At 40.9% G+C, this 17,894-nt stretch overlaps 1 protein-coding gene across 2 annotated transcripts in view; it reads right to left on the bottom strand.

Moving 5' to 3' along the window:
• The window catches only part of tnn (tenascin N), a 39,550-nt gene that overhangs the window by 655 nt on the left and 21,001 nt on the right, over positions 1–17,894 (bottom strand). Inside the window, exons 9-23 of one of the 2 annotated variants that reach the window (XM_067605812.1) lie at positions 16,174–16,437; positions 13,502–13,765; positions 12,712–12,975; positions 11,924–12,187; positions 11,184–11,447; positions 10,396–10,659; positions 9,609–9,872; positions 8,821–9,084; positions 6,713–6,976; positions 4,061–4,191; positions 3,246–3,384; positions 2,888–3,039; positions 2,688–2,784; positions 2,401–2,565; positions 1,641–1,804 (exon numbers count right to left, since the gene is read on the bottom strand). In XM_067605812.1, coding sequence (XP_067461913.1) covers positions 1,641–1,804; positions 2,401–2,565; positions 2,688–2,784; positions 2,888–3,039; positions 3,246–3,384; positions 4,061–4,191; positions 6,713–6,976; positions 8,821–9,084; positions 9,609–9,872; positions 10,396–10,659; positions 11,184–11,447; positions 11,924–12,187; positions 12,712–12,975; positions 13,502–13,765; positions 16,174–16,437 — 3,224 coding nt within the window. The remainder of the gene's footprint in view (positions 1–1,640; positions 1,805–2,400; positions 2,566–2,687; positions 2,785–2,887; positions 3,040–3,245; positions 3,385–4,060; positions 4,192–6,712; positions 6,977–8,820; positions 9,085–9,608; positions 9,873–10,395; positions 10,660–11,183; positions 11,448–11,923; positions 12,188–12,711; positions 12,976–13,501; positions 13,766–16,173; positions 16,438–17,894) is intronic. The other variant, XM_067605813.1, reaches the window with a different exon arrangement.

Genomic DNA, 17,894 nt, shown 5'->3' with positions numbered 1-17,894 from the left:
AGAAGGAGGAGGAGGGATGAAAGAGAGGAGAGGGAGAATGAGGGAGACAAAGGGAGAAGAGGCAGGTGGCATGACGGACGGGCAGAATGACAAACACTAATAAATACCAGCCTCTAGCTTCATTTCATGTGAATACAAACTTGTTTTGACTGTTATTGCATTTTGCTGACAAACATTGCGGGAGACATCTGCAGCAGCAATATTATGGATGAAATCTCGACAAGAGCAGAGAAATCCTCTGGCATTTCCTTCAGTATCAGTCTCCCTTAGACTTAATAACTGTTGTTGTTACCCTATCAGCCTGGTAAAAAACACTTATGGTTTATAGCTGGTGTGAGAAATGTGTTTTCTTATCACTGCTGATGGATTCAGGCCACTTCTGCTTCACCTCAACAATCCAAAACAAAATAAGTTAAAGTGGACTGGGGTGAAGTTGTCTTTGATTGCTGACCAGGGAACTGCCTCCTGCTCGGCTTTTTTTTTTGCCTTTTTGTAAGTGGGTTTAGAAAAATGTCAAATACCAATCATTAATTTTTGTTTTGTTGCTGTGTATCATTTCAGCAGTTGCAAATAGTAACACGAGATGCATTTTGCATAACTGTATTTCTTTAAGCAGTTCGCTGAAGTATACATAATGAAAAATGAAAAGAAAAAAAAACTTCCAAACTTTGTGATAAAATCTGAGTGCTGAAACCAATAACTGTTGAGTTAATCAAGAACAACACTCAATGAAAACTTTATTTGCCACTCAGACCAAAGGAGTGTAATACAGTTTTGGGATCCACAACTATCAAAGATCAATATTGTTTTGACAACAAGTCTACAATATATCTTAACTTAATGAAGCCGATTTAAATGGTAGAACTTCACACAAAGACAGAGAATAAAATTATTAGGCAAAATAGGAGTCAGGGCGTGATGTTTGATAGACCTTATTTTTTTCCCCACCTGCATTCCACAAAGACCTGCCCTACTCTGCCTCTGATTGGCTAGTACTCGTTGCCTTTGTTGGTTGGGTCGATTAGGTTTAGGCATGAGCCAATCAGAGGCAGAGTAGGGGCGGGTCTTGGTAGAATGCGGGTTTGACAGCCTTGTCTCTTGCTGTAACCATAGACTGTAAAAAATAGCTGTAACTGGTAACTTGGGGAAGTATAAATCTGTCATCACATAATACTCACTGCCACCTATTGGTCTAAAGGCACAGAAATCAGAGGTTACTTAAAAACCTTGTGCGTCATGTTTAACAATCCTGTATTTATTTCAATAAAGTTACAGTATGATTTAATGCACTTCAGATAAAAATTCATTTTGAAGATGTATGATGATTTGCATTTACATGATTTGTCATCCTGATTTTTCATATTGTATTTTTGCTCTCACACAACACGCAACTACATGTCTGTCCATTCTGGAGGAGAGATCCATCCTCCATTGCCCCTCCTCCTTTATCTGAATTGAGGGTGTTGTATGCTGTACACCTTGAGGCAAATTTGTGATTTGTGATATTGGGTTATATTTATCAAATTGACTTGACATGACATGAAAATCTAGAAAAATAATTATTTTTGTTCTTCAAAATCACATTTTGCATGCATGATCCAATAAAACAGCAGTGCAGAGCTGCCTCCCTGCTCACTCACCATACTGTGCCTGTTGTCACCCCATTTGCCGTTGAGGTTGGCCAGGTGACAGTTTTTGTACCACCAGGCGCCACGGTGGGTCAGGGCACAGTTACCCAGGGCGATGTCATTATCTGAATCAACAGTTGTCCAGGGTCGACCTTGATGGTACGTCATAGCATCACCTAGGGATCGTCAACAATGATAAACAATAATAATTAGCACTGTTGAAATGTTCAAAACTCTAAAGAAGCGTCTCTATGCAGTTCATCTTTCCTCTACTCGCAATATATTCACAGAGCTTGCTGCCTCCATCTGCTCACAGATGGAAGAAATTTAATAAAATGCCAAAAATAGAGAGATACAGTAGCACAGTATATGTTGTCTCAGCACACTGTGGTATGTGTAGACACAGCATCCCGCTGTTGTGAGTCTGTATCTGTCTGGCTTCAAAGCCTACTAAAACCCTGCCTTTGTCAGATACTGCCTTCCCTCTATAGCAACTGTCTATTACTGACTGAATATAAGTTTCTGAAACAAATATCCCACCTGCTGTTGGTGTGTATTTGCTTTTCTCAGCACCCCATGGCATGATGGGTGTGCCCACTGCTTGAAACCCTTACATTCCCACCCTTGTCTATCTTATTACCATCCTTACCGTCTCTTCTTCTCTATAAGTCCCTCTACTTGAGTTAAGTGCCAGAGAGAAAATATAAGCCTTCAAAGCTACAGTCTTTATATTGCTTGTGGCTTGGAGAGGATTTTAAGAGCAAAAGCCCACCTGCTGTCCCGCTGTATTTGCCAATAGTGAGCTTGAACTTCTGCTTGACTGGGGCGATCTTAAAGTTGTCGTACACAGCGTACACCCTCTCTGAGCCAAGGCCCAAGTCAAACCTCAACTCATACTGGGTGGGAGTGTTGGTGAGCTCATATATCTTATCCAGACCTGAGGGAACACACAGCCAGAGAATGTAAAAGAGAGAAAAGACACTCTGGTACTCGATTACTCATTAAATGTGCATGTTTCAGTGTCTGCAGAAAAACCCCTGAGAACACTGGAGCGCTTACCAATCCAGAACTCGTCTGTCATGTTGCCAAAACCTGCAATGTACTGTCTCCAGCGTTTCATAAAGTCCAGCTTGCCAGTGGTACGGCGCTGCAGCATCTGAAAGCAACAAGCACAAGATGTTCACTGACTGCAAATGTTTACTTTTGGTTGTTGTTTCCCACTAATATGTCTATCGTCTTCACTTATTAATCATTTGTACCAGCCAGCCGCCTCCATCAGTGTCCATGTCGCAGTAGACTTCTATTGGTTTGGAGCGGTCATTGTTGATATAGACAGTGTAGATGCCACTCTTCTTATTGCCATTCTTCATGATCTGAATGCAGTCCATGGGGAAGGGGTACAAAAGACCAACTAGGGAGGAGGATATGAAATGAACATTAGTAATGTTCGCGTAACTCTCATGATGTAAAATCACATTAAAGTGCAACATAACGTTATAGAACATCGACAAATGACAAAAAAGACAGCAATGTACTGTGACAGGATGCAGAATTATGCATGTTATCCGTAGACTTGGAGCTGACAGCAGTGACTGAAGCTGCATACACAGTACAGACCTGTTCTGAAGATGGTCTCTACCACCCTGCTCCTCTTGCTCCCCCTGTAAGCAATGATGGTGACGATGTATCTCTTGCCCATCTCCAGACTGGATACAGCAAAACTGCTCTCGCCAGCTCCAAGCTGCTTTTCAACAGCCTGACCACAAAACACAACAAATTAATCTTATTGACTCAGTATAATACATAGTAACATAATAGTCTTATGTTATATATAATTTTGTATATAGTGTTCCTGACATGATGAAATTACATTAAAATGAGTGTTTTAAATTTCATTTGGACACAGGCATGATGTTGGCTCCTCAATAATTAAAGTATCAAGGAAAAGATCAGTAACACCATCTGTGTGCTTATTACTTCTAGTAGATTAATGTCATTTTTGGCCACAAGAGGTCAGTGTTCTACTGAGAACATTCACCTTTAGCCTCAGCCTGCTTCAAACAGTACAAACATGCGTCCATTTGCTATTTTAAAGCTTTGGCAAAAACAGAGCTTAAAATAAATTCAGTGTTGTGTGGTTTGTCATTCCTCTTTTGCTGCAGGACTCTACATGGTGGCTCTGCTTTTATCTGATACAGAATAAGAGGTTTTGTATATCCTCCTACGCTGTCAGTTTTCCACTTTGTTGGATAATAATCAATATAAACATACCGTGATACAGAGTAGTTTATTTCTGTATTTCCAAACTGTGAGATAAAAAGTTCAATACCTTAGCTGTGGCATTATTATACTGCATTGTAGGAAAATGTGTAAAGTCTGTCTCTCTCTCTCTGCGTAATTATGTGTGTGTTTTCACCCTTGTGGCTCAGTACCTCCATGGTGCTATCCTCATCTCTGTAGGTGAGGATGTACCCATCAATGTCAGCCAGAGGAGGGATCCAGGTCAAAAAAGCAGACTCCAGCGTCACATCTGTGGCCTTCAGGTCCCTCGGGGCATCAATATCTGTGGGTTAGAGTGTACATCAAAGCAGATGACAGCACAAGAACACAGTGTGTACTGAATGCTCATTATCAACTCAGCTCAGGGTTGGGTAATAGGAGGATTTTGGTGCTGCTTTCATTGGAGTGTAAAACAGGGGAAAATAATTGTGACTGACTTCTCTTCTTTGCCTCTCTCTACCTGAAGCTCAACGCCAGAGATGACTAACATCCGCATGCAAAGTTACAATTTGCCTCTACAGATAAACTGGCAGTTATTGTCTCCTTTATTTAAATGCTTTGGAGGCTTGGCCTGAAACAGATGCTGAAATAATTTGTCTGACACGAAGACGCCTGCTGTAACAGTGGGAGACTTAACCTCCCATGGCTCAAGATATTGGAGTAAGTGTATGCCACCATGAAGAGCAAAATCAACCCAAGCAATCTATTATTAACTCAGGTCAAGAGTTATACTTTTAGTGCTCTTCTGCTAAGAGAAAAAGTAGAATACGGTTCGATTGAGGGTAACACTGCCTTTATTTAGGAATTATCGAATAGTAACTTTTAAGATCAGTGAAAACATTAAACAGCTTTGTGGTAATTAAATTGTAATTGGAGAAAATAGTGTGAATAGTGGCAAATTTAGTAGCACCTTTGGTACCATTAGTGGAATGCAGCTCATGAAAAAGTCTATGAAACACACTGGTGTTGGTTTGAGACAGCTCCAACTGACACATTAATGGTGCCTGTTACTAGGCCCAATAAAGTCACAAATGTAATAACACATGCTTTTATGTATCCCAGATGATTTCTTTTGACACAATGGCTTTCCTATTTGAATCCAGCATGGCATTGGTCTGTAGCCACCGATGGTTGCTAATGAGTTACGACGAGACAAGTTTATAATCCAAAACTCTGGCCTTTGCTGCCTAATTGAAAAAGATCCAGCTTTCACTTAGAGCTCCCAGGTGATTTTACAGATCATCTGGCTCACACAAAGATACCCGTTGTAACCCATTCACCATGTGGTGCTGCTGCTATTTTTTTATCCCACACTGAGTTACGAGACATACCCAGTGACCTGGCCTGGCCTGTGGAAAGCATTTCCTGCCAGAACAGAAGTGTTGGTGCTTTCGGGCAGTTCTGAAGTTTAGACTAAACAGATTTTGAATGGGTAAGAAATGTGCAGTTGAATAAATCAGAGGTCATATGACATAAGAAGTGATGGATTGTTGTTTTGCAAAAACAGCATTATTACTGAATGAATAAATAAAGAAATAAATCCCTATGTCCAACTGGTTTTCAGGTGTCTACAAAATTCGGTAGACTACTATGGTTTGTTTGAATTACTATTTTTGACAGTACTGGTTGTTTTGAAAATAACACAGATCAAATATAAAGGTACACTTTACTGTACATTTACTAAAAAAACTCCATAAATTCCACATATAATGAGAGGTTTAGGACCAAAGTGAATCACCCAGATGCTTTCCCTGACCCCTGATACTTAACCTTTGACACCTGTGTTTATCATGCGTGTCAGAGGATAATAAAACAGCCAGGATTCCAAAACCCAATTCAAGGAATTTTGCTGAAATTAACATCATGAAATTTCTGATCACCTTCATAGGAATTAAATTAGTCCTTGTCGTCTTCAGAAAGGTATTAACTTTCCTGTGCCTGCGCCAGTAACCTGTCTCTGCTTCTGTAGAACCATTCTTTCCACAAGTTAGAGCAACATGTAGCAGAACCTGACTGACTGAAATTCTTATCAGCATTCTCAGACTATGGTTTTTGTATTTAACAATAATACAACAGTAACCTGAACAATACCTGGGAGTCATTACTGAAAGGCAACTTGGCGTTTTGATACCTTGTAGGAATGCTATTTCTAGAATGTGGCTATTTGCATTGTTACATTTGTTTAGTATGTTACACATAGAAAATGTTCTTTTATCAATGTACAGCCATGCTAAAACTTAAAAATTATGACTTCAGGATGTAATCTAGTTTTGTTTCTATGTTTTTCACCTCCTGTCAATATGAGAATAATGTTCACTGCATGACAAAACAGATTTTCAGCCCTGTGAATGCCTGTAAACCTCACTAATTCCCAGCAGTTAACAACTGTTTACAGCCTGTGAAGTCCCACATTCGCCTTTGTCTGTGGGGGGTGGACTTCACACCCCCTGCAGAGATCTGTGATTTAAGCATAAATTGACAGATTTACCATTTTCACTGCTGTCTCATATAAACATCAGACTGAGGCTTACTTTTACTGGAAAGGTCCAGGATCAGATCACATTTATCAGGATAGTTTTCCGTATATAAACTGCTTAACCTCTGTGCCTCTTTGTATCAATGAATGCAGAAATCTTGACTGCCACAAAGAAGGTAAAAAAGTGATAAAAGGTCTTTGTACTATGAAGTTAGCTTATCATTAATTTATCTTCACCACTTTAGGTGTTAAATGATGAACTGCCTTTTCAAAAGAAAATGGGTCTTTAATATTACCAAAAGAAAATCCTGCCTGATAGTGTATTAACCTGTCTCAGCTTCTGTTGAAATCTTCCTGGTGGATTTGTTTCCCTTGATGGCCCAGACGTAGACAGTGTAGAGGACCCCAGGCCTCAGGCCAGTCAGACTGTAAGAGGTGCTGTCAGGCCCAACTGGGATTTCCCCACTAGAGCCCTCAGAGGAGCTGTAGGTTAGGACGTAGCCATCAATTTCTGCCTGGACCCGATCCCATGACACGCTGAAGCTGGACTCTGTTTCATCTCGGGCTAAGAGGTTAGCAGGAGCATCCAGTTCTATAGGAAGATGTTAGTAGAGGTGGTTATGATGCAAACTACAGTACAAGATGTATTGTTTCATTTCTCACTGAAAGGAGAAATCAAATAATTTAGTGTGCGTTTTCTAATAACATTACTAAATGACAGTGAGTAAATAAAGAATGATTTTTAGCTAAAAACATGCAACATAACAAACATAAAAGATCATATTTTAAATAAATTGACCAATAGATCAATATCAAATGTAGAAACTTGTCTCAGCCTGCATTTAAATCTTCATGCTAGCTTTGCATGCCTTGACAGTTGAAAGGTAAGTGACGCAAGATCTCAGGCAGTTAAAGGGAGTATCAGGCCCCATCGAGGGCCTTGAGCTTTCATCAGAACAGTAGCTAAAACTACTGTACGTTCCTTTTTTTCTGACTGCATGTGGTCTCATGACTCATTGATGACATGCTCTCTTTCATCTTACACCAAGAGATTCATATGAGCATCCAGTTCAGCATATGGAGTCATGGTTAAAACAAAAGCTTAGAGAATTTTTCCATGAAAAATGGACACGGGAGCCCATTCCTGGAACCCAGCCGGAATCTGGGTGAACCTTGTAGCTCAGCCAGAAATGCTGGGATTCTGGGGCTATGTGGCACAGACAGAGCAGATTTCAGCGATGTCAAACATGCCATCAAAAAGTGACTTTGAAGGTGTATTCTCTCCACTCTGGAGGAGAGAGAGACTGAGCTAATGGATGGGGTTGAGAGACACTCAATAAATATTTTTGGGCTGAGCTCTGGACACAGCATCTGTCTTTGAACCAAACTTATTACTAGTTATTTGTTGCAGGGAGAAAAACTTGGATTGTATATTTAAAGGGGACTGTTTGTAATTTTCTGTCATTTATATACTGTTATATTGTCGGATGTCTGTTAAATATGGTCAAAGTTCCAAAATGTGAGCTCCCTGAAAGTCAAAAGCCAGGGCTTCAGCCTGCTCTGAACACTCCATTTGCAAAGTTACCTCTACTTCCCCATTGAACTGATGTCAGATTGTCATTCAGATGTCCATTTTGCAGTATTTGTTGCTAGAGTTGTTGCTATGGTTGTTCAATGGGTTGTCCATTCGCATATCTCGGATTGGATTTCAGCTTGTTAGAGGATATAAGAGAACGATTAAAAGTTTGGGGAATCATCTATAGAAATGCAGACATTATATCAGGTCATGCTAGTAAAGAGACAGCTGAGCCAATATTCAATCCATCCTTCACCTGTTGTCACAAACTTTAGGTAGTGCAGTAACTGAGAGGATCACATTGTTAAATTTAAACAAAGGCTGAAATGATGTTCCCCAATATGTTGGATGCCCTCAGTCTGACATAGTTAGGATTTTTGATTTGAGAGGAACTGTGTGGAGCAGCTGCTCCTCAACAGTAGCAGGTAGAGGTGTTTTGGACACTTCGAAAGAACGGCTCTGAGGGCCTCTTTATGCTCCAGGCATGACTGACTGTGAGGAAACCGCAGGTTAGTCCCAGCACATGCTGGCGGAATTATACCTCTGAGCTGGCATGGGAGTGCTCAGGAAGAGCTGGAGCAAGTTATTGGGGGAAAGGATGTCTGGGCTGCTTTGCTCGCCGTGACCTGAATAAGCAGTTGGCAAGTAGATGGATGAACTGATGGATGGATACATTGGAAAACTACTTTAAACAAACAAGCTGACTCTGATTAGTCTACCATGTGAGAAAACACACTTATTTTTTTGGGAGGTTTACAAGGGAGTTGTCTCGTATTTCAAAACACCTGTAATTATAGGGTGTTTGAAGAGCTGGTGTATTCAAAATGGATATAATGGTCAGGTAATTTGATATTTGAAACCTGTCTCAGCTTGTGTCGAGATCTTCCTGCTGGCTTTGATTCCCTTGACGGCCCAGACGTAGACGGTGTAGAGGACTCCAGGCCTCAGGCCAGTCAGACTGTAAGAGGTGCTATCTGGGCCCAGAGGGATTTCCCCACTAGAGCCCTCAGAGGAGGTGTAGGTTAGGACATAGCCATCAATTTCTGCCCGGACACGATCCCATGATACGCTGAAGCTGGTCTCTGTTTCATCTCGGGCTAAGAGGTTAGCAGGAGCATCCAGTTCTATAGGAAGATGTTAGTAGAAGATATTAATACACTACTGATGCAAACTACAATTTACAGATGGGTGACAAGGTATGAGCGGAGAAACATAACGAATGCAGGGCAGGAGGGGTCACTGAATGGTTTGATGAACATGATGTGAAACATAAGCTCTGACCCTCACAGTCACCAGTTTGCAACCCAAATGAACAACTTTGGAGGGTCGTGTTAGACATCGTTCTCCATCCCCATCATCAAAATACCAAATGAGGGAATATCTTTGGGAAGAATGGTGTTCATCCCTCCAGTAGACTCTAAGCCAAGAAGCACTGAAGCTATTCTGGAGGCTCCTGGTGGTCCAACACTTTAATAAGACACTTTATGTTGTTCTTTTTTTTCTTTTAATGGGTCAACCATCTGTATATTATTTGATCTCCTACAGACAAATACTACATTATTAAGATGTCAATCATAGAAAAAAGAGTTTCCTTCAAATCAGATAATCAGATGCTTTGGATTTGAACATAAACTGTTGGATTTAAGACCTGTCTGAGCTTGTGTCGAGATCTTCTTGCTGACTTTGTTTCCCTTGATGGCCCAGATGTAGACAGTGTAGAGGACCCCAGGCCTCAGGCCAGTCAGACTGTAAGAGGTGCTATCTGGGCCCAGAGGGATTTCCCCACTAGAGCCCTCAGAAGAGCTGTAGGTTAGGATGTAGCCATCAATTTCTGCCTGGACACGATCCCATGACACGCTGAAGCTGGACTCTGTTTCATCTCGGGCTAAGAGGTTAGCAGGAGCATCCAGTTCTATAGGAAGATGTTAGTAGAAGATATTAATGCACTACTGATGCAAACTACAATATACAGATGGGTGACAAGGTATAAGCGGAGAAACATAGCATAGGCAGGGCAGGAGGGGTCACTGAGTGTTTGATGAACAGGGCATGAAACATAAGCTCTGACCCTCACAGTCACCAGTTTGCAACCCAAATGAACAACTTTAGAGGGTCATGTTAGACAGTGTTCTCCATCACCATCATCAAAATACCAAATGAGGGAATATCTTTGGGAAGAATGGTGTTCATCCCTCCAGTAGACTCTAAGCCAAGAAGCACTGAAGCTATTCTGGAGGCTCCTGGTGGTCCAACACTTTAATAAGACACTTTATGTTGTTCTTTTTTTTCTTTTAATGGGTCAACCATCTGTATATTATTTGATCTCCTACAGACAAATACTACATTATTAAGATGTCAATCATAGAGAAAAGAGTTTCCTTCAAATCAGATAATCAGATGCTTTGGATTTGAACATAAACTGTTGGATTTAAGACCTGTCTGAACTTGTGTCGAGATCTTCTTGCTGACTTTGTTTCCCTTGATGGCCCAGATGTAGACAGTGTAGAGGACCCCAGGCCTCAGGCCAGTCAGACTGTAAGAGGTGCTATCTGGGCCCAGAGGGATTTCCCCACTAGAGCCCTCAGAAGAGCTGTAGGTTAGGATGTAGCCATCAATTTCTGCCTGGACACGATCCCATGACACGCTGAAGCTGGACTCTGTTTCATCTCGGGCTAAGAGGTTAGCAGGAGCATCCAGTTCTATAGGAAGATGTTAGTAGAAGATATTAATGCACTACTGATGCAAACTACAATATACAGATGGGTGACAAGGTATAAGCGGAGAAACATAGCATAGGCAGGGCAGGAGGGGTCACTGAGTGTTTGATGAACAGGGCATGAAACATAAGCTCTGACCCTCACAGTCACCAGTTTGCAACCCAAATGAACAACTTTAGAGGGTCATGTTAGACAGTGTTCTCCATCACCATCATCAAAATACCAAATGAGGGAATATCTTTGGGAAGAATGGTGTTCATCCCTCCAGTAGACTCTAAGCCAAACAGCACTGAAGCTGTTCTGGAGGCTCCTGGTGGTCCAACACTTTAATAAGACACTTTATGTTGTTCTTTTTTTTTCTTTTAATGGGTCACCCATATGTATATTATTTAATCTCCCACAGACAAATACTACGTCATTAATATGTCAATCACAGGAAAAAGGGTTTCCTCAAAATCAGATAATCAAGTGCTTCAGATTTGAACATAAACTGTTGGATTTAAGACCTGTCTGAGCTTGTGTCGAGATCTTCTTGCTGACTTTGCTTCCCTTGATGGCCCATATGTAGACAGTGTAGAGGAGCCCAGGCCTCAGGCCAGTCAAACTGTAAGAGGTGCTATCTGGGCCCAGAGGGATTTCCCCACTAGAGCCCTCAGAGGAGGTGTAGGTTAGGACGTAGCCATCAATTTCTGCCTGGACACGATCCCATGTCACACTGAAGCTGGACTCTGTTTCATCTCGGGCTAAGAGGTTAGCAGGAGCATCCAGTTCTATAGGAAGATGTTAGTAGAAGATATTAATGCACTACTGATGCAAACTACAATATACAGATGGGTGACAAGGTATGAGCGGAGAAACATAGCATAGGCAGGGCAGGAGGGGTCACTGAGTGTTTGATGAACAGGGCATGAAACATAAGATCTGACCCTCACAGTCACCAGTTTGCAACCCAAATGAACAACTTTAGAGGGTCATGTTAGACATCGTTCTCCATCCCCATCATCAAAATACCAAATGAGAGAATATCTTTGGGAAGAGTGGTGTTCATCCCTCCAGTAGACTCTAAGCCAAACAGCACTGAAGCTGTTCTGGAGGTTCCTGGTGGCCAAAAACTTTACTATGACACGTGATGTTGTTTTGCAGACAAATACTACGTTCAGAAGATGCCAATCACAGAAAAAAGTGTTTCCTTCAAATCAGATAATCAAGGGCTTTGGAATTGAACATAAACTGTTGGATTTAAGACCTGTCTCAGCTTGTGTTGAGATCTTCTTGCTGACTTTGTTTCCCTTGATGGCCCAGATGTAGACAGTGTAGAGGACTCCAGGCCTCAGGCCAGTCAGACTGTAAGAGGTGCTATCTGGGCCCAGAGGGATTTCCCCACTAGAGCCCTCAGAGGAGCTGTAGGTTAGGACGTAGCCATCAATTTCTGCCTGGACACGATCCCATGACACGCTGAAGCTGGACTCTGTTTCATCTCGGGCTAAGAGGTTAGCAGGAGCATCCAGTTCTATAGGAAGATGTTAGTAGAAGATATCAGTGCACTACTGATGCAAACTACAATATACAGATGGGTGACAAGGTATGAGCGGAGAAACATAACAAATGCAGGGCAGGAGGGGTCACTGAATGGTTTGATGAACATGATGTGAAACATAAGCTCTGACCCTCACAGTCACCAGTTTGCAACCCAAATGAACAACTTTGGAGGGTCGTGTTAGACATCGTTCTCCATCCCCATCATCAAAATACCAAATGAGGGAATATCTTTGGGAAGGATGGTGTTCATCCCTCCAGTAGACTCTAAGCCAAGAAGCAACAAAGCTGTTCTGGAGGCTCCTGGTGGTCCAACACTTTAATAAGACACTTTATGTTGTTCTTTTTTTTCTTTTAATGGGTCACCCATATGTATATTATTTAATCTCCCACAGACAAATACTACGTCATTAATATGTCAATCACAGGAAAAAGGGTTTCCTCAAAATCAGATAATCAAGTGCTTCAGATTTGAACATAAACTGTTGGATTTAAGACCTGTCTGAGCTTGTGTCGAGATCTTCTTGCTGACTTTGCTTCCCTTGATGGCCCATATGTAGACAGTGTAGAGGAGCCCAGGCCTCAGGCCAGTCAAACTGTAAGAGGTGCTATCTGGGCCCAGAGGGATTTCCCCACTAGAGCCCTCAGAGGAGTTGTAGGTTAGGATGTAGCCATCAATTTCTGCTTGGGCACGATCCCATGTCACACTGAAGCTGGACTCTGTTTCATCTCGGGCTAAGAGGTTAGCAGGAGCATCCAGTTCTATAGGAAGATGTTAGTAGAAGATATCAGTGCACTACTGATGCAAACTACAATATACAGATGGGTGACAAGGTATGAGCTGAGAAACATAACAAATGCGGGGCAGGAGGGGTCACTGAATGGTTTGATGAACATGGTGTGAAACATAAGCTCTGACCCTCACAGTCACCAGTTTGCAACTCAAATGAACAACTTTGGAGGGTCGTGTTAGACATTGTTCTCCATCCCCATAATCAAAATACCAAATGAAGGAATGGAATATCTTTGGGAAGAATGGTGTTCATCCCTCCAGTAGACTCTAAGCCAAGCAGCACTGAAGCTGTTCTGGAGGCTCCTGGTGGTCCAACACTTTAATAAGACACTTTATGTTGCTCTTTTTTTTTTCTTTTAATGGGTCACCCATCTGTATATTATTTGATCTCCTAAAGACAAATACTATGTTATTAAGATGTCAATCACAGGAAAAAGGGTTTCAAGTAGGTAATCAAGTGCTTCAGATTTGAACATAAACTGTTGGATTTAAGACCTGTCTGAGCTTGTGTTGAGATCTTCCTGCTGGCTTTGTTTCCCTTGATGGACCAGATGTAGACAGTGTAGAGGACCCCAGGCTTCAGGCCAGTCAGCATGTAAGAGGTGCTGTCAGGCCCAACTTGGATTTCCTCACCCGAGCCCTCAGAAGAGCTGTAGGTTAGGAGGTAGCCATCAATTTCGGCCTGCGCGTGATCCCATGACACGCTGAAGCTGGTCTCTGTTTCATCTTGCGCCGTGACGTTACTAGGAGCGTCCAGCTCTGCATGGGGAGTTATGGTTAGTAAAGACTACTAATCACTACATACAGTGCAAACATAACAGTAACTACACACCTCTGATACAAAGCAGTACACACATAACTCATAACCTTATGGTTATTGTGTAAGAAGTTATAAACAATGGATAAGATGTCAAACTTGCATCGAACTGAGTGGAGAGGTTAATGGGTTTTTTGGTATTTTAATAAAAATGTGTAATTTTCTCATAAACCAGATTTGTTTGTGTGTTGTAAAAATGAAATTTAGGTTAATTGAAAACAGTTCTTTATGTTTAAAACATTTCAATATTACCTATAATGACCCTATTTGACAATTTTTGTTTTGAGGAATACATGTTTGACATCAGATCACATTTTTCCATAAGCAGTTGTACTATTAGTACGCTATGAGCTATATTAATAAAAACATGCAATACTACACAACTATTGCAAACAAACGAGTATGGAAGAATATTGTTAAGTTAGTCATTGTCCTATTGTCACTTATTGTTAAGAAGAATCAGAACCACTGTTGTTCTGTCTTACAATAACACTGATTGAGAGATCTCATAAAGTATTTTTTACCAGCTCATGTGCCATCATTAGAATATGCTGCATTCAGAGACTTGGTGGATGTCACTATCTTTCCAAATTACCACATGACCCATAATTGACATTAATCATTAATTGATTAATAGTCATTATATGTATGGACATCATGGAGGTGGATATCTGTAGATCTATTTACTTCTGGGGCTCGCACACTGGACAGCACACTAAGGGCAGCTCACCATGTTGTTGTCTGTTTGGGTTTTTAAATGCACAATTACCCATACAGGGATACTGTTAGCAGATTTGGTTCATATTGTAAGATTTTACATTAGTTTGCAATGTCTAAATGTGTGGGTACAGGTGCAGTAAAAAGCACACCCCTTTGATTTTGAATAACACAGAAGGTGAACACTTTCATATTCCACAAATAAATTCACTCACACATTTCAGCCTCATCTTTCTCTGTTCATGACAGAAAAAAACAGCAACAGTTGCTCCTCCCGTATCCCTCTATATCATAGATCTCAAACAACACTTCTACCATCACCAGCTAGCAAAGTGAGTTTCAAGACACTTCAGATGTGCCCTCCTGCTGTGTGATGTATGAGTGAGGTTATTGGAGCTATCATGTCTGCTTCCCTCATCAAAATCAAAAACAGGAAAAAAAATCTGAAATCTGAATGAAAAAAAGATTCAAATTGTGTGTAAAAATAGAAAAAAAAGGAAAAAGTACATTTGGACTGTTCTACAAAACAGAAGTAGTAAACCACTGTTACCCATTTTGCTAAAATCAATGGAAACCCTTAGTGGCACAAAATAAATACATACACATACAAATGCTTACACACACACACACACACACACACACGCACAGCACCACATATTTGAAAATTATTAATAGGATAAAACACTGTGGATTTACATTTGCTGCTCTTCTACTGTGTTCCTGACATGTCAAACATTTGTACTGTTGGCATTTAATGCATCCATCACATCAGAACAAATGTGATAATTATATCTTCCTTTTCTGTTGAATATGAAGAAGTTTTTGGTCCCCATTTTCAACTAAACTTTAAAGCAATTTGGATAAAAGTCAGTCAACTCTCAGAGTCACTCTTCTTCTGGCATAAATGCAAGCAGACAGCAACATCTGCTAACCTTCACTAGAACAGGATTAAGAGACAGCAGAGCATAAGAGACAAGAGACACAAAATAGCCAGCTTAGTTGACTTAACAAAATTGTCTCTTCTCAAACTTCTAATGGACATTCAACCCCAGGCTACACTAAACCACCTTTAAATGAAGTGTCCAGCCTAATTATGTTAAAAAGCCTTTTTCAGTGAGAGTTCAAATTTGCCTCTTGGCAATTAGGCAAAGTGAAAAATGTCTACACTGATGGTTTTAACTTCTTGCCATCCACAAATAAACAAGAAAATTATGCAAAACACCAACACACAAAAGATTAAAAGGAAATGATTGGTGCATTGTACATAATTACTATTTGAGGAGTAAGTTTCCTGAACAAAGGATCTTAAGAAAAAGAGACACATCTTTCCTGCAGGGTATAAAGATGAAAGAGGCCTTGCATGAGGTATCTGATAATCACAGGTCATTGTCCAGACCTTGAGTAATTAAGAAGTGTACAGAGGATACTGTTGTTTTTAGTTTGCAGGTTAACCATGGTGTTCAAAAATATGGGTTAGTAGTTGATCTTTTGTGTCTTACCTTTGTGGAGTTCAATGCTTACTTTGTATCAAATATCAGACCTTTTAACAGTCATTTTCTGTAAGTCTCTTTACACAGAAGAAAAAATACATCAACCCCTCCTCTAACGATCCCAGATCTCATTCAAAGTTTACCTGTTTCAGCTTCTGTTGAACTCTTCCTGCTGACTTTTTCTCCCTTGTAGGCCCAGATGTAGACAGTGTGGAGAACTCCAGGCCTCAAGCCAACCAGCCTGTAAGAGGTGCTGTCACGTCCTACAGGGATCTCGACACTGGAGCCCTCAGCAGTGGTGTAGCTCAGTATATAGCCCTCTATTTCTGCCTGGACTCGATCCCATGAAACGGTTGCAGTGTCCTCTGTTACCTCAGTGGTGACAAGGTTTGTAGGAGCATCGATGTCTGAAGAAGTAGAGATAAGAAGAAGAAAGAAAGACTTAAGTTGAGTTCTTAAGCCTTTCCTCTTACTCTGTTGAGCACAAAGCATAATCCAACTGCACCCAGGGTATAGAAAACAGAAACCAAGAGACATATCACCATGATATACTGTACAAAAACAAGACAACTATAACCAACCTCCACCCTGGATAGTAAAGGGAGAAAACCATGCAACTAGTCAACAAGAGTGTGGCAGGTACAGTAGGAGTAAACAGCACAACCTGTGAGGAACTAGTGGCAAGAATAAAGAATTGGCAACTTACTATAAACCCAACAAGTCCTCATATCTAAATGACAAAATAGGTAATCTGTCAATGCCTTCCAAAATGACCGATATAACGATTCATGTGGGAAGTTTCTTATCTGCCACCTCTTCAGGTTTGGTTAAGTTTAAGCAACCCTAGCTACCTGGTTAAGGGTAGGGAGAGATCATGGTAATGGTTAAAAGAGATGAACGTTGACTGTTGGTAGGAGACGGGATGTAAACTGCAAAGTCTACAGACAATGACCTCCTGAAAGGTTTCATCCAGACTACTCCTGCATTACCTGCCCACCACCTCCACGTTGAGTTAGTTTATCGTTAGTAGTTATTAATGGTTGTAGAGAGTAATTGTTTGTATGACCACAAGAGGTTTCATGTTAAGAAAACATAGGAAAGCCATCAGTCATTCAGTTTATGAATGACTGATGCTGGCGTTTTGCAATACATATACGTCCTGAATCAACTCAGATTTCATTTTAGTCAAGATAAGTCAATATGATTTAAAAAAATATGTACAAATGCTTCAAATGAAAAGATTCCTCTGTTTTGGATCCTCCCTGTATGAGTTCAAGCAGCATGATACATATTTAGAGGTGTTTTAATCAAACCCCTTTTAAAAAATAGTGATGCTTTGATGAAGCTTTGTTGAAGTGGTCTTAGTAGATAAAGCATGTGAGTAAAAATCAGAACCAGCATGTGGCAGGTAGGAGTAAAATCACAACTAGTCTGCGGCAGCCTTTGTCAAAAAGGAACTACAGAGCACTTTTAAGAAATGTCATTGATTGTTGTTTGTCTTTTTCAATCCGCTGTAAGTGGCATGCAAAACTTTTCCAGTAGAAATTCACACACAAGCTTGTTATCCAGAGTTTTGTTTCATATGAACACTAAAGAATTTGTAGTCTGGCTCAAAGGAAAAGCTCTGTGAATCTCTTCAAAAGAACATCACTAGCAGACAACACGACCCATGATCTTGTCCTGTCCGCTGAGTTCCACAGGATGAGCTGCACGAGCGGAGCAGAACACAATGCCTCTGTTTGTAAAGTCAGTGGGTTTGAGGTATCACAAGAGACATATGGTAGAGGCAGGCGGAGAAGTCGGTAGGGCATGTGTGTGGATAGGTGTTTGTCTCTGTCGAGGGAATCTCGATGAAAGCGAAGAG

Source organism: Thunnus thynnus, chromosome 12, assembly GCF_963924715.1.
Source record: "Thunnus thynnus chromosome 12, fThuThy2.1, whole genome shotgun sequence".
In the NCBI taxonomy this organism is placed as follows: Eukaryota; Metazoa; Chordata; class Actinopteri; order Scombriformes; family Scombridae; genus Thunnus; species Thunnus thynnus.
The sequence above is the reverse complement of the archived record's forward strand: the minus strand, read 5'-3'. Positions and strand labels throughout refer to the sequence as shown.